The sequence below is a fragment of the Grammomys surdaster genome, unplaced genomic scaffold, assembly GCF_004785775.1.
Source record: "Grammomys surdaster isolate TR1022 unplaced genomic scaffold, NIH_TR_1.0 186, whole genome shotgun sequence".
Classification (NCBI taxonomy): Eukaryota; Metazoa; Chordata; class Mammalia; order Rodentia; family Muridae; genus Grammomys; species Grammomys surdaster.
In genome coordinates, this window is record NW_021604631.1 from 7537047 (window position 1) to 7553323 (window position 16277).

General features: G+C 40.7%; 1 protein-coding gene across 1 annotated transcript in view; it reads right to left on the minus strand.

Moving 5' to 3' along the window:
• Kiaa1147 (KIAA1147 ortholog) overlaps nt 1-16277 on the minus strand; it is a 42009-nt gene that overhangs the window by 18358 nt on the left and 7374 nt on the right. Inside the window, exons 2-3 of the mRNA XM_028768417.1 lie at nt 2420-2519; nt 1404-1562 (exon numbers count right to left, since the gene is read on the minus strand). Of these exons, the coding sequence (XP_028624250.1) occupies nt 1404-1562; nt 2420-2519 (259 nt within the window). The remainder of the gene's footprint in view (nt 1-1403; nt 1563-2419; nt 2520-16277) is intronic.

The following is a 16277-nucleotide window of genomic DNA, read 5'->3' on the forward strand; positions in this document are numbered from 1 at the left end:
AGGAGAGGAGGGGAGGGGAGAGGAGGGGAGGGGAGGGGAGGGGGAGGGGAGGGGAGGGGGAGGGAGAAGGAAAGGAGGAGAGGGAGAGGGAGGGGAAGGGGAGGGAGAGAGAAAAGGAGAGGAGGAAGAGGGAGAGGAGGAGGATGGAGACGAGGAGGAAGGGGAGGAAGAGGGAGGAGGGAGAGGGAAAGGGAGAGGAGGAGGGGAGGGGGAGAGGGAGGAAGAAGGGGAGGAGGACAAAAGAGAGAGGGGAGAACGAACACATGGGTCATTTCTATTACAATCCACCAATTTAGATCTCATGAAGCTGGGAAAGCCAACTTCTCTCTACCCCAAAGCAGTTAAAGACTCGCTCACTCCAAAGTATTCTTGGGTAGACAGGGAGTCAGAATATAGGAATAAAATGTAAGATACAGGGAATTACCCTGAGAACGAAGGAGAAAAGGATGGGCAAAGAATATAGACCAGACTGGATCCCATCAGCTTAAACTATGACCAGGTGGGCTAGAGAGGTGGCTCAGTGGTTAAGAGGAATCTCTGTACAGTCATGAGGACTGCAGCCCACACCCCATTACCCAAATAAAAAGTTTGGCATCCCATACAACTGCAAATTAAAAGGCCAGCCTGAGCTACAAAGACACTAACTCAAGATGAATAAATGAATAATGAATAAATAATGCATAGGGTAAAATAGTTTATATATAGTATGCCAAGTACATGCACACACACTTATATATGTCTTATGTATGACAGACAAGGTCTTGCTATGTTGCTACTGATGTAAGCCTTTATTTCCTGGGCTAAAGCACCACTATGTCTAGTTGTCAAGCATATTTTATCAAAGCACACAAATACACGTATCAGAAAAGAGACTAAAATTCTAACAGTGCTTCTAGGACTAGAGAAAAAAATTCCCCAGCACTGTTTGAAGTTTAATTAGGTTACCTTCATAATGCAATATATGTGTAAATATAAAAAGAAACAATTTTTCTGTTTCTGTTACATACTCTTCTACTACTCCAAATAATAAATGATATGAATAAAACAATTTTTAAAGTCTGCCTGTCTACCTGGGGGGAAAAAACATAAGGACAGCAGCCAGCTATCTTTGTGTAAACAAAGAATGTTCATGTCTGATTAAAATGTACTTGATTAAAAAGTGATGAGAGTATTAATAAAAACTAAAAGTAAATATCTTCTTCAGCCTTCATTATAGGATAAAGAATTATTTTATAATACATTTGCTGAAAGAAAGGAGGATCACCAGAGGCTCGACCCAGAGCCACCGATGCTGTAGGAAGACAGTTGTGACCCTGGCCCACAGTCTCTGTCTCCAGGGCCTCACAGCACAGGCACCAGGTAGCAGATTTCACTGATGCCCGCAACAGACAGAAGCCACTTACCGAACCTGGTTCTCTAAAAACTGCATGTAGCGGTAGAGCAGGGTGTAGGATGGAGAGAGGATGCCCACAGACTTCATCCGAGCGCCACGCTCCAGCTCGCTCTCCACAGGCATGTTGGCAAAGCAGGCCAGGCCAAAGAAGGGGCCCTTCCGAAAATAGCTGAAATAGACCAAATATGCACTGTGGCTACAATTTAGGAAGATGACTTGCTTTTTTTTCCTTTGCAATGCAATCTCTGCCCAAACAACTATGTTCAGAGTTCCGAATAAAGTCGGGCCATAAAAGAAGCCATTCAGTTTCCCCAGGAGTGGCCATGGCTCCAAGACTCCAGAACTTGCCATCCCAGAGTGAAAGGCTAGAGTTAGCATAAGGTGTCTACAAGCATGCCACTCAAATGCCCACAGCCAGAGACTGTGGTATCCTTTCTGGCACAGCTAACAGCTTCAGTGTGAGACCCAGAACCAGGGTTGACCTCCGGGCTCCTTTGGAATTCAGTCTGTTTTCTCTCAGAGACTCCAATTTTCTCAGATTCTCCAATACAGTTGACATTTCACCTCCTTCCCCTTTTCACACTTGGATCAGCCATGGTCTCAGCCCAATGCAGAGATTAAAGCTACAGATTATTCTTAAAGTATGTCCGCTGGCTTCTCATAAGATTTACCATGCACCATTTACACATCACTAAAACTGGCCTGCTTAAAGCTAGTGTTTCGAATTTATCACATAGACGTCTTAGGTTAACTCACACTGAACTCAACCTCCTTTCTTACACTAAAACCAAACCTCCCTGAGGACCGCACATCCAGTCAGTAATAGCAGAAGCTGTTGTAGGAGCTGTCAACATGGAATGCTGGGACCCATTGAGAACGTGAGAGCTGGAGCCCTTCTTGGTGGGAAACTGGATAAACGCACAGAAGACTTACATATACTATCTAAAGACACCTCTTGATAACGCGCTCTGGAGAATACAGGAGAGACGAGATCAAGTAGCACAAAATAGGTTCGGAAGTACTCACATGAAATCAGACTGAACTTTATGGGACCCGCTGGCCATAGACTTGAACTCGACACCTTCAAGGTCAATATCTTGAGGTAAGCACCATTCCACCATGTTTCCTGTAGGAACAGGGGGATCAAGTTAATAGAAACAAAAAACATTCAGAGAGAAGAGCATCTCATCGCTACTCAGAAATATGCTGCTTCATCACAATGATCCAGAACCACTAAAGGAGATGCTCAGAGGCTCTTCTATCTCCTGATGAACTACATCAGAGGACCAGGAGGGGGCAGTAGAGGGACCTCATCCTGGCTTCAGATTCAGCTCCCTTCAGGTCACTCTCAAATCTTCCTCTCATGGCTTCACCTCTCTAAGTATCCATGGTTTTGTTTGTTTGTTTTTTGAAACCTTAGGCTCCCATTTCTCCATCCTATATTGTTACCTCAATCTCTTGAATTCTGTTTTTAATCATACCATCTAAATAGCCACTAAGGTCTGACCAAAAAAAAAAAAATCCTCATTCGCACTGACCTCTTTGCTAATTCCTCAAAACTCCTCTTTCTCTTAATTTCCCTGATAGGATATAATAATTCTGGCTCTTCTCCTGTGTCTATGAGCAGTATGGCCCACCCCTCCCCTCTTCTTGTCTTTCCCCACATGTGGCCATCTTCAAGAACCAATTACCAGTCTTCACCTCAGGAATTCTGGGACTTAGTCCCTCATAACTGGTCTCTGGGTTTCTAAGCTTGGTGTTAGAAACGAAGAACAAGACATAATCCCTGACCACAGAGAGATGATGAGAGTCTAAAGTTAACCAGATGGCAGAGATAAAGACCAGTTAGGTGACTGCTGTGACAGAAGGTAGAAGAGGCTGTAGAATCCATCACTGGAGATGTGGTCCAGACTGAGGGGATGAAAGCACTGCACAATTAGCTATAGGTGGGTGGGATATCATAGAAATCTGTTTTGTGCATAGTCAAATTTTTCCAGACTGAAAGAATAAGTAACTTGTGAGGTTTCATTTTTGAGCAAGCTGACTTGCACTCTAAGTCCCCGTTTTGTAGGCAATAAAACCATCATCAACTATCTTAGCCACCACCACTTTCAGATAATTGTTTGGGACATCAGAGAGAACACGGTCCAGTCTTATGTCACTGCAGACAGCAAAGAGGATCACCCGGTCCCACACTCAACCTAAGGCACCTACAAATAATCTATTATGGAAAAAGAAGAAGAAGCGCAATTCTATCCAACTAATGAATTCACTAAAACAAACAAACAACTTGAAAAGAATAAACTAAAATTCCATAAAACAAAAAGGCTAAAATGACATTCTGTTAATCCAGCTAAAGATAGGAAAAAGAGTGTTGAGAGTGAACTAAGTTTCCTACTCTTCGAGTCCCCCATTCCTGCATCCTCTCCCTTATTATGCACGTACATCCATCTAAAGTTCAAGGGATCTAACCAATAGGCTTGTGTATACTAGACACCGCTGACCTGCATCCATCCTAGGCTCTATCACCACTCCTATGTATTCGCCTAGCTCTAACCCACAGCTTCTTATAACTTGAAGAAATGTAAGTTACCTAAACTTGTACTGAAGCCTCGCATTAAGTATAAGTTAAACAACACATTCAGTTTTTCTCGAAGAGAGCATTCCTGCACAGGAGGCAAGGGAAGCTCAAGAGACAGAAAGTGTATTGTAGCACAATATCTACGTAGCTTCTGGTGCCCATTTAGGTCAGTGCTTATTAAAAGCTATGGCAACTAGTACTGCGGTAAACAATTTGTTGTCTGTCATCTGGTAAGCGCCTGGGCTGGGTTTTGATGGCCCTTCCCTGCATTGCTCAACTGAACTGCATTGCTGAGAATTCCCTTCCATGTATGTTTCCAACTGAAAGTTGAAGGTGGCTGTGAAGGTAGCATCTGGAAGGTTGGTGTTGGAGCATGAGGCATTGATGCTATCCTCACCTTCTGTGATGGGAACAGCAGCCAGGCCTGCTGATACTAGAGATGTTCCCCTGGACTGCTGTGCTGGCCATTCTTAAGTCAGGGACACACAAACTAGAGTTATCCAAAAGGAGGGAACCTCAATTGAGAAGGTGCCTACATAAGATCTGGCTGTAAGGCATTTTCTTAACTAGTGACAAATGGGGGAGGGCCCAGCTCATTATGGGTTGGTCACTCTTGGGCTGGTGGTCCTGTGTTCTGTAAGAATGCAGGCTGGGCAAGCCAGGGGAAGCAAGCCAGTAAGCAGTATCCCTGATGACTTCTGCATCAGCTTCTGCCTCCAGGTTCCTGCTCAGTATGAGTTCCTGTCCTGACTTCCTTTGATGAATACCCATATGGACATGTAAGCCACATAAACCCTTTCCACCAAAACTTGCTTTTTGGTTGTGGTGTTTCATCACAGTGAGACACAGTGATCACTAAGACAAGTGCCTTGAGCTTTGTAAGTGGGGTGTTTTTCTCTTCCATAAAGAATATCTACTTCTCTTATAGGACACCTACACCATCAACAATGGAGACCAACTGACCAAGTATGCTGGTCCATGCCTTTAATCTTAGCACCTGGGAGACAGATGCAGGCAAGTTAAGAGTTTGAGGCCAAGTTCCAGGCCAAGCAGAGCTACATAGTCAGATACCATCTCAGAAGAAAACAACAAAACAAACCTGAGAACAGTCACAGACTCACCCAGGTCCCCATCCACCCCCAGGAGACCCATCTGACTCCTTCCCATAATCACTATCCTCCTTTACATCCATCTACCCATCAGATTCCAAGCTCCAAGCACATAGCAGTCTTACACAGACTAGCTAAGTAGTCCTCACAGTACGTTACGTAAGTTCTAGTCCCTGCAGCAATCCTTGTATAGAAGGTGTAGCTGCTGTTACCCTGTCTGAATCTTGACTAACATGATTCCCACACGTTCCTGTTACTTCACTGCAAACTAAGGAATCTTCAGGGACTCAAAGGCAAATATGAACAGGGCTTCTTAAAGAAATATAAAGAAGGTGCCGGTGCCCGGAGCAGTCCTAGGGTGCCAGCTCTGCACCCAATCCCCCAAAATCCAGAGGAGGCTGGACTCCCAGGAACTCTAACACGCCTAGGAACAAAGGATATCACAGGATCTCAGGAGCTTGGGCACACCAGGATTCCAGGATCCCAGAAGCAGCCTGACTCCCGGGAGCTATCACAACCAGGATCTCAGGATCACAGAGACAGCTGGACTCTGAGGACTTCTGACACAACCAAGATAACAGGACAGACAGGCTCCAGTCAGAGACAGTGAGTACAGGTAGCACTAGAGATAACCAGATGTCGAAAGGCATGCACAAGAGTATAAGCAACAGAAACCAAGGTTACTTGGCATCATCAGAACCTAGATCTCCCACCATAGCAAGTCCTGAATAGCCCATGACACTGGAAAAGCAAGATTCAGATTTAAAATCACTTCTCATGATGATGATAGAGGTCTTTAAGAAGGACATAAATAACTCCCTCAAAGAAATAGAGGAGAACACAGGTAAACAGGTAGAAGCCCTTAAAGAGGAAACACAAAAATCCCTTAAAGAATTACAAGAAAACACAACCAAACAGGTGAAGGAACCAAACAAAACCATCCAGAACATAAAAACTGAAGTAGAAACAATAAAGAAATCACAAAGGGAGACTACCCTGTAGATAGAAAACCTACGAAAGAGATCAGAAGTCATGGATGCAAGCATCACCAACAGAATACAAAAGATAGAAAAGAGAATCTCAGGTGCAGAAGATACCATAGAAAACATTGACGTAACTGTCAAGGAAAATACAAAATGTAAAAAACTCCTAACCCAAAACATCCCAGAAATCCAGGAAACAATGAGAAGACCAAACGTAAGGATAATAGGTATAGAAGAAAGTGAAGATTCCTGACTTAAAGGGCCAGTGAATAACTTCAACAAAATTATAGAAAAGAACTTCCCTAAGCTAAAGAAAGAGATGCCTATGAACAGACAAGAAGCCTACAGAACTCCAAATAGACTATATCAGAAAAGAAATTTCCCTTGTCACATAATAATCAAAACACCAAATGCACAAAACAAAGAAAGAATATTAAAAGCAGTAAGGGAAAAAGGGTCAAGTAACTTATAAAGTCAGACCTATCAGAATTACACCAGACTTCTCACCAGAGACTATAAAAGCCAGAAGATCCAGGACCAATACCACACAGACCCTAAGAGAACGCAAATGCCAACCCAGGCTACTATACCCAGCAAAACTCTCAATTACCATGGATGGAGAAACCAAGATATTCCATGACAAAACTAAATTTACACAGTATATTTCCACAAACCCAGCATTACTAAAGCATTATGAAAGGATAATAGAGGGAATCCTCCAACACAAGGAGGGAAATTATACCCTAGAAAGAGCAAGAAAATAATCTTCTTCCAACAAATCCAATAGAAGATAGCCACACAAACATAATTCCACCTCTAATAACAAAAATATCAGGAAGCAACAATCACTTTTCCTTAATATCTCTTAGCACCAGTGGACTCAATTCCATAAGACATATAAATAAAAAGACAGACTAATGGACTAGATACGTAGACAGGACCCAACATTTTGCTGCATCCAGGAAATGCACTTCGGTGACAAAGACAAAAACTACCTCAGAATAAAAGGATGGAAAACTATTTTCCAAGCAAAGGGTTCCAAGAAACAAGCTAGAGTAGCGATTCTAATATCAAATAAAATCGATTTTCAACCAGAAGTTATCAAGAAAGATAAGAATGGACACTTCATACTCATCAAAGGAAAAATCTACCAAGGTGAACTCTCAATTCTGAACATCTACACTCCAAATGCAAGGGCACCCACATTCATAAAAGAAACTTTACTAAAGCTCAAAGCACACATTGCACCTCACACAATAATAGTGGGACACTTCAACACCCCATTCAGCAATGGACAGATCATGGAAACAGAAACTAAACAGAGACACAGTGAAACTAAGAGAAGCTATGAACCAAATGGATTTAGCAGCTATTTATAGAACATTTCATCCTAAAACAAAAGAATATACCTTCTTCTTAGAACCTCATGGTACCTTCTCCAAAATTGATCATATAATTGGTCACAAAACAGGCCTCAATAGATACAAGAAAATTAAAATAATCCCATGGATCCTATCAGATCACCACGGACTAAGGCTGGTCTTCAATAACAATAAAATCAATGGAAAGCCCACATACACATGGAAACTGAACAATGCTCTACCCAATGATAACATGGTCAGGGAAGAAATAAAGAAAGAAATTAAAGACTTTTTAGAATTTAATGAAAATGAAGATATATCATACCAAAACTTGTGGGACACAATGAAAGCAGTGCTAAGAGGAAAACTCATAGCTCTAAGTGCCTACAAAAAGAAACTGGAGAGAGCACACTCTAGCGACTTGACAGCACACCCGAAAGCTCTAGAACAAAACAAAACAAAACAAACAAACAAAAAAACAAATACACCCAAGAGGAGTAGATGGCAGGAAATAATCAAACTTGGGGCTGAAATCAACCAAGCAGAAACAAAAAGAACTATAAAGAATCAACAAAACCAGGAGCTGATTCTTTAAGAAAATCAATAAGATAGATAAACCCTTAGCCAGACTAACCAGAGGGCATAGAGACACTATCCAAATTAATAAAATCAGAACTGAAAACAACAGAAAATAAGGAAATTAAAAAAAATCATCTGATCCACTACAAAAGCCTATACTCAACAAACTGGAAAATCTGGATAAAATGGACACTTTCCTAGACAGATACCAGGTACCAAAGTTAAATCAGTATCAGATAATCCATCTAAATAGTCCTATAACCCCTAAAGAAATAGCAGCAGTCATTAAAAGTCTCCCCACCAAAAAATGCCCAGGACCAGATGGTTTTAGTGCAGAATTCTATCAAACCTTCCAAGAAGACCTAATAGCATAGCAATTCTCTATAAACTATTCCACAAAATAGAAACAGAAGGAACACTATTCAATTAATTCTATGAAGCCACAATTATGCTCATACCTAAACCACACAAAGACCCAACAATGAAAGAGAAATTCAGACCAATTTCCCTTATGAATATCGATGCAAAAATACTCAATAAAATTCTTGAAAACCGAATCCAAGAACACATCAAAACAATCATCCACCATAATCAAGTTGTCTTTATCCCAGGAATGCAGGGATGGTTCAATATACGGAAATCTATCAATGTAAACACTACGTAAACAAACTCAAAGAAAGAAACTGCATAGTCACCTCACTAGATGCTGAGAAAACATTTCACAAACTTCAATACCTCTTCATGGTAAAAAGTCTTGGAAAGAACAGGAATTCAAGGCCCATACCTAAACGTAGTAAAAGCAATATACAGCAAAACAGTAGCCAACATCAAACTAAATGGAAAGAAACTTGAAGCAATCCTACTAAAATCAGCTACTAGACAAGGCTGCCCACTTTCTCCCTACCTATTCAATATAGTACTTGAAGTCCTAGCCAGACCAATTAGACAATAAAAGGAAATCAAAGGGATTCAAATTGGAAAGGAAGAAGTCAAAATATCACTATTTGCAGTTGATATGATAATATACTTAAGTGACCCCAAAACTTCCATCAGAGAACTCCTAAACCTGATAAACAACGTTAGCAAAGTGGCTGGTTATAAAATCAACTCAAACAAATCAGTAGCCTTCTTCCACTTAAAGGATAAACAAACTGAGAAAGAAATTAGGGGAATGACACCCTTCACAATAGTCACAAATAATATAAAATACCTTGGAGTGAATCTAACCAAGCAAGTGACAGATCTGTATAACAAGAACTTCAAGTCCCTGAAGAAAAAAATTGAAGACGATCTCAGAAGATGGAAAGATCTCCCATGGTCATGGATTGACAGAATTAATATAATAAAAATGGCCATCATGCTGAGAGCAATCTACAGATCCAATGCAATTCCCATCAAAATTCCAACTCAATTCTCCACAGAGCTAGAAAGAGTAATTCTCAAATTCATTTAGAATAATAAAAAACCCAGGATAGCAAAAACTATTCTCAACAATAAAAGAACTTCTGGGCGAATCACCATCTCTGACCTCAAGATGTACTAGAGTAATAGTGACAAAAACTGCATGGCATTGGTACAGAGACAGGCAGGAAGATCAATGGAATAGAACTGAAGACCCAGAAATGAACCCACACACCTACGATCACTTGATCTTTGAAAAAGGAGCTAAAACCATTCAGTGGGAAAAGGTCAGCATTTTCAACAAATGGTGCTGGTTCAACTGGAGGTCAGCATATACAAAAATGCAAATCAATCTATTCATATCTTCTTGTACAAATCTCAAGTCCAAGTGAATCAAGGACTTCCACATAAAACCAGATACACTGAAACTAACAGAAGAGAAAGTGGGGAAGAACCCTGAACACATGGACACAGGGGAAAAGTTCCTGAAGAGGACACCAATAGCTCATGCTCTAAGATCAAGAATTGACCAATCAGACTTTATAAAATTACAAAGCTTTTGTAAGGCAAAGGACACTGTCAATAGGACAAAACGGCAACCAACAGATTGGGAAAAGATTTTTACCAATCCTACATCTGATAGAGGACTAATATCCAAAATATACAAAGAACTCAAGAAATTAGACTCCAGACAATCAAATAACCCCATTAAAAGTGGGGTACAGAGCTCAACAAAGAATTTTCATCTGAGGAATACTGAATGCCGAGAAACACCCAAAGAAACGTTCAACATCTTTAGTCATCAGGGAAATGCAAATCAAAACAATCCTGAGATCCCACCTCACGCCAGTCAGAATGGCTAAGATTAAAAACTCAGATGACAGCAGATGCTAGTGCAGATGTGGAGAAAGAGAGACACTCTTTCATTGTTGGTGGGATTGTAAGCTGGTACAACCACTCTGGAAATCAGTCTGGCAGTTCCTCAGAAAACTGGACATTCTATTAACTGAGGATTTAGCTATACCGCTCTTGGGCATATACCCAGAAGATGTTCCAACATATAATAAGGATACATGCTCCACTATGTTCATAACAGCCTTATTTATAATAGCCAGAAGTTGGAAAGAACCCAGATGTCCTTCAACAGGAGAATGGATACAGAAAATGTGGTACATTTATACAATGCAGTACTACTGAGCTATTACAAACAATGAATTCATGAAATTCTTAGGCAAATGGATGCAACTAGAATCATCATCCTGAGTGAGGTAACCCAATCACAAAAGAACACACATGATATGCACTCATGGATAAGTGGGTATTAGCCCAAAATCTCACAATACTCAAGATATAATTCACAGATCATGTGAATCCCAAGAAGAAGAAAAACCAAAGTGTGGGTGCTTCTGTCCTTCTTAGAAGGAGTAACAAAATACTCACAGGAGAGAATATGAGACAATGTGTGGAGCAGAGACAGGAGGAGGGATCATCCAGAGAGTGCCCCACCTGGGGATCCATCCCAGGAGCAATCTCATATGCAAACACTGTTGTGGATGCCAGGAAGTACATGCTAACAGGAGCCTGATATACCTTCCTCCTGAGAGGCTCTGCCAGAGCCTGACATATACAGAGGTGAATGCTCATAGCTAACCATCAAACTGATCACAGGGTCCCCAATGGAGGAGTTAGAGAGTAGACTGAAGGAGTTGAAGGGGCTTGTGGCCCCATTGGGAGAGTGGCAATACCAACCAACCAGAGCTCCCAGGGTCTAAACAGTTAGCCTGGGAACACACATGGAGGGATTCATGGCTCAAGCTGTGTATGTAGTAGAAGATGGCCATGTTAGGCATCAGTGGGAGAGGAAGGGCTTGGTCCCTTAAAGGCTGGATGCTCCAGTAAGGGGAAATTTGAGGGCGAGGAGGTGGGAGTGAGTGGATGGGTGGGGGCACACCCTCATAGAAATAGGAAGAGGGATGATGGGAGGAGGGGTTTCTGGGGGGGGGGATGGGGAAAGAGGATAACATCTGAAATGTGGATAATTAAAGTATTCAGTAATTAAAAAAAAGAAAAACAAACAAACAAACAACAGATAATGGAACTGGCTATCTCAGTCAAGCCTTTGAGACATTTTGGCAGCAATTTAATATTACCCATATTAGTGGGATTCCTTATAATTGTCAAAGATAAGGGACTGTGGAAGGATCCCATGGAACTTTAAAACAATATCTTCATAAAATAAAAAAGGGGGAGGTATATCCCTATACACCTCAAATTTATTTAAATCATTTTCTTTTTATTTTAAATTTTTAAAAAAAATTTGGATGCCAAGGAACTTTCTGCAGAGTGTCTATGGCACTCTACAACTAGGCATACTTATGTATAGATGAAAGGGAAGGATCCACTTACTGGCATATGGCTTGATTCTGATCAGGTATTTAATATGGGTAAGAGGGCATGTTTGTGTTTTTTCCTGCAGGATGCTGAAGGAGCATGGTGGCTGCCAAAGTGATGGGAGAGACATGCTGATGCCTGGACAAAGAATGATGCTGACCTGTGAGCTTACTGGGTGCCCTGACAATGGTGACTGGGAAACTGTACCGGACATATGTTCCCAACTCACCATTTCTTACCTATACCCCTGATGGGACAAGCTGCCTTTCCTCAAGTTTTTAGACCTTGTGGAACAGAGAATCAAAAAGAGAAGTTATAATGACTCATATTTTTCTTAAATGTGACCAGTTACTCAGACTCAATCATGTACTGGTCTAGAAATCAATCCAATATTGGAAATAATAGTCTTTATTTGGAAGGCTGGTTCTGGACATTTTCAGAGACATATTTGGAAGTTAGATGCAGTTCTCTACGATATTATGTTAGCAAGAGATAAAGGTGGGGCAAGATCTGGATTTCAAACAAGTGTTAGTACATGTGTTAAGGCTCTTTAAAGTGTCAAGTTAAAATTACGTTTGTCTCTTCTACAGTATTTGATGTAAGATGCATTGATTGTACACTTTCTAATTGTGTTAGTGTGTTGAAATCCGGCATGTCAGGTACAGAGGTCTATCAGCCTGCTTTTGTTTTATTGCCCTGAGTATCACAGAATATTTTTTGGTATTCTAAAAAAAAAAAAAAAGCTTGCAAGTATTGGAAGAAGTGAGTCAGGCTTTAAGCAGAAGCAAGAGGGTAGTGGGCTTAATTATTGATGGTATAACAGCTTTAATTACATTAATTGTTAGCACCACTGCTTCTACAATGGCTTTCACACAAGAAGTTAAGACAGCTACTTTTGTTAATCATTTAGCAAAAAATCTTACTAATGTGTTGAATATACAAGAGGATTTAGATAGGCATTTGGAAGATCAGATTGATGCTCTTTATCCTATTGAAATTATTGGAAGGAGCTTCACAGTTTAAGAGTAAGGAGCCATTTCAAGTGTCATACCAAATACCATTGGATTCATGTTAGTTCTAAAATTTACAGTGGTAGACATTATAATTAGGAAAAAGTTTAAAGACACTTGCAGTGTATTTGGCATAATTCTAACACCTTTCTGGATGTTTTTACTTTGCATAGTGAGATTATTAATTTAAAGAATGCTGCTCTGCTGAGTGTTGATGCTGCAAATACTACTGATAAAATTATCCATGGCCTGAGGTCAGTATTTCTATTTTGGTCAAGCTTCAAGAATGGCATATATAGCTTGATCATGCTAGCCCTTTTTGCCTGGGAATACTTTTATTCCTGCCCATCTTGTTAAAGTTTGTCTTTAACAACATAAACATGTTGGCAGCCAAAATACATGGCTTGAACCTGAAAATGGATCCTCAGACTTATTAATTTAACAGGCTGGCAAGCCAAGGATGGGTAAGATTTTGAACAAAGCCTTACCAACCTAAGATATAAATGTGTTGCTTTTGATAATGCATGTTCCACAATGGGTAAGGAAGGCATTCTTGTCAGAATGACCTAAGACAGGCTCAGTATTGTTTATGAAATAAAAAAGGGGAAGAGGCAGAGAGCTTTTGGGGCTGCTTGGCAGGAATCTGACATTGGGCAAGGACAAGGAAATGGACTTCAGGCAGGAATCTGACATTAGGCTAGAACAAAGAAGTAATTTAGGCAGGAACCTAAATATTAGGCTAGAACAAGGAAGTAGGCTTCAGACATGAAAATGACTTTGGGCTAGGACAGGGAAGTTGGCTCAGATACTTTGATCATCCTGATAAGCCCTTAGAGACAATGATCACAGGAGTGATCACAGAACTTTATTGCCTTGCTTGTTCTTTGACTATTTGTGTTTATTGTCTTGCTTGTTCCTTGACTATCTGCATCTATTGTATTGCTAGTTCTTCAACCTAGAACTGATTTTAACACGTGCATGTAATTAAAATAGTATAAAAGCAAAAAGGAGGAGGGGGGATAGAATAGGGAGTTTCTAGGGAGGGGAAATGGGGAAAGGTGATGACATCTGAAATGTAAATAAATAAAATATCCAATAAAATATATAATTAAAGAAATAAAATAGAAAGCTTAATTCATAATGGAAATAAAATACAGTTCTTTTAAAAAAAAGAAATATAAAGTATGGTATGAAACACTTTTATAACTAAACTTTCTTAGGTGAAACAAAAACCATCACAATATTTTTTAATTTTAGGTCTTCAAGGAGCCTTTAGTATGCCATGTTGCAACATGAATCTCAACAAGATCAACACTATTTGTTTTCCTAAATCATTTTGACACTGCCTTTGGGTTTTGTTGTTGTCTGTCTGGGGGATTCTGATACAGGTTCTTATACTCTAGTCTAAGCTGACCAGGAACTCACTACCCAATCCTACCTCAGCCCAAGAGCTGGAATTACAGGAATGAGTCAATATACCTTGCACAATAGTCCTATTTTTGAGGAGCATTTTCAGGGAGCAATTTTGGAGAAAGTCCCATTAGTGATTTTAGACACATTGGTATAATAGCTACTGCAAGCTGCCCCTCAATATCCATTCTTAAAACCTGCTCTTTTTAGCTTGGTACACAAATTCCCAACGACAACTGTTTCTTGGTCCTTCTGCATGTAGGGGTGAGATCCACAGAAATGAGGCACATAGCTTCCAAAATGGACCAAAAAGGGAAGGGGCACTCTGTCATCTTCTCCATCACACGGCCTAGCATGGGATGTGGGTGATGTCATGATCTGAGTAAAAACAATGTTATAAAACCAACATGACCCCAGGTCTCCGATGGCCCCACTGATCTGAGCTCACATTTGTCTTTGGCAAGCTATTACATACATCAAAAGGGAAGGGATTCTATCTTGATTACACTGTAGCTACTGGATGCCTGGTATTTATGACCAAGTTCATGGTCTACTTAATACAGATGACCTAAGGGATAAAGGCCCCATTCCTCAGCCTGGTTCTCAAAATCCCCTTCACTGTAGCTCTGTGCCTCACGCTAACCCTCACCATAAGAACACTAAAAGAAGGGGAGGGGGTCCTGTCTGCTGTGCCCTTTCCTTTTATAAGGAGGGATGCCCTTCTGGGTTCAGAGCAAGGCACCTCAAAAGCAGGTAAGTGAGTCATAGACAGGGCTGAGACCAGAACACCCTGCTGGGCAGAGTTCATTTTCTACTGACACACTCCTTGAAGGGAACAAAACCAGACAGAGCCTCCACTGAACCTATCATGCTTTACATGCCTGCCCCAGCGCCCCCACCCAGGACTCTGTAAGACTCTGAACGATGGGAGAGAGGGACTTTTGCTTAATTTTTTTTTTCTCACATCCCAATGCAGCTCGATGCCTAGGACAAGAGAGGAAGGGCAATAAAACCAAAACAAACTGAACAATAGCTTTTATTAGGAACAAGCGTGTCTTTATGAAGCTGATTGATGAATCAGTGGTAATTACCCAAAGAGTGGTAATGACATTGTACTTATAAGGGAAAGCTGCCTTACCCTGAGGAAGCACATTCTTACTTATTTAGGAGTGAGATTTAAACATCATTGCAACTTATTTTCAAATAGTTGGGGAAGAGTATATCTAAATCCATATGAACTCAGTGCTATTTACAATGTCTGTTAAGCGATGGCCAAGGCAGCTGATTAGGGAACGAACTAAACACAGATAGTTGTATAGTTTCTATTACAGATTCAATGCAATTTCAATTTTAAAAAACAACCCAACTTGTCATTTAATATATAATGACCACTTAATCCTAAAGTTGGGCAGGCAAGACAGCTCAGTGGGTAAAGGTTCTTAACCCACATCTCTGAAACTATGAAGAACCCAATCTCACTTAAAGTTGTGTGTGCCAGATATTTTACTATGGTGATGAAAAGCACCGAGTAACTTAGGAACTTGATAACAAAGAATTTCTCATCAGTTATCACATGATTTCAACCATGAGAAACACCAGACAATCCAGAACCTTCCTAACTCAAGACATGAAGAAATACACAATGTTGATTATTCAGCCTGTCTGTCGTGCAGAGCCGCTGCTGCCTGGCTAGTATTACAACTTCCCATCAGATCTCAGGGAACCCTTGGCCTAGTTCATCAGAACCCACCAGCTCATAGGCCAACATTTCCTCCTTAGGCAATCTGTGAGGAGGATTACATCTTTATTTAGCATTTACATATTTCTTAACCACCTCACAGACTGAAGACTGTCCTACTGCTCACTTCTTCCCTCCTCCTTGTGTCCCTGACATTTTTGAAGGGTGTGACCACCTCTCACTTTTCTCATGAAATTAATTTGCTCCACATGATATTTCCTAGCAGAAGTTTCTGGAACACGTTATTTCATATTACAGTGGAATTGACTGTATAAGGATGAAGCCAAAATGACAAAATGTCAACAGATGGGGACTCTACAG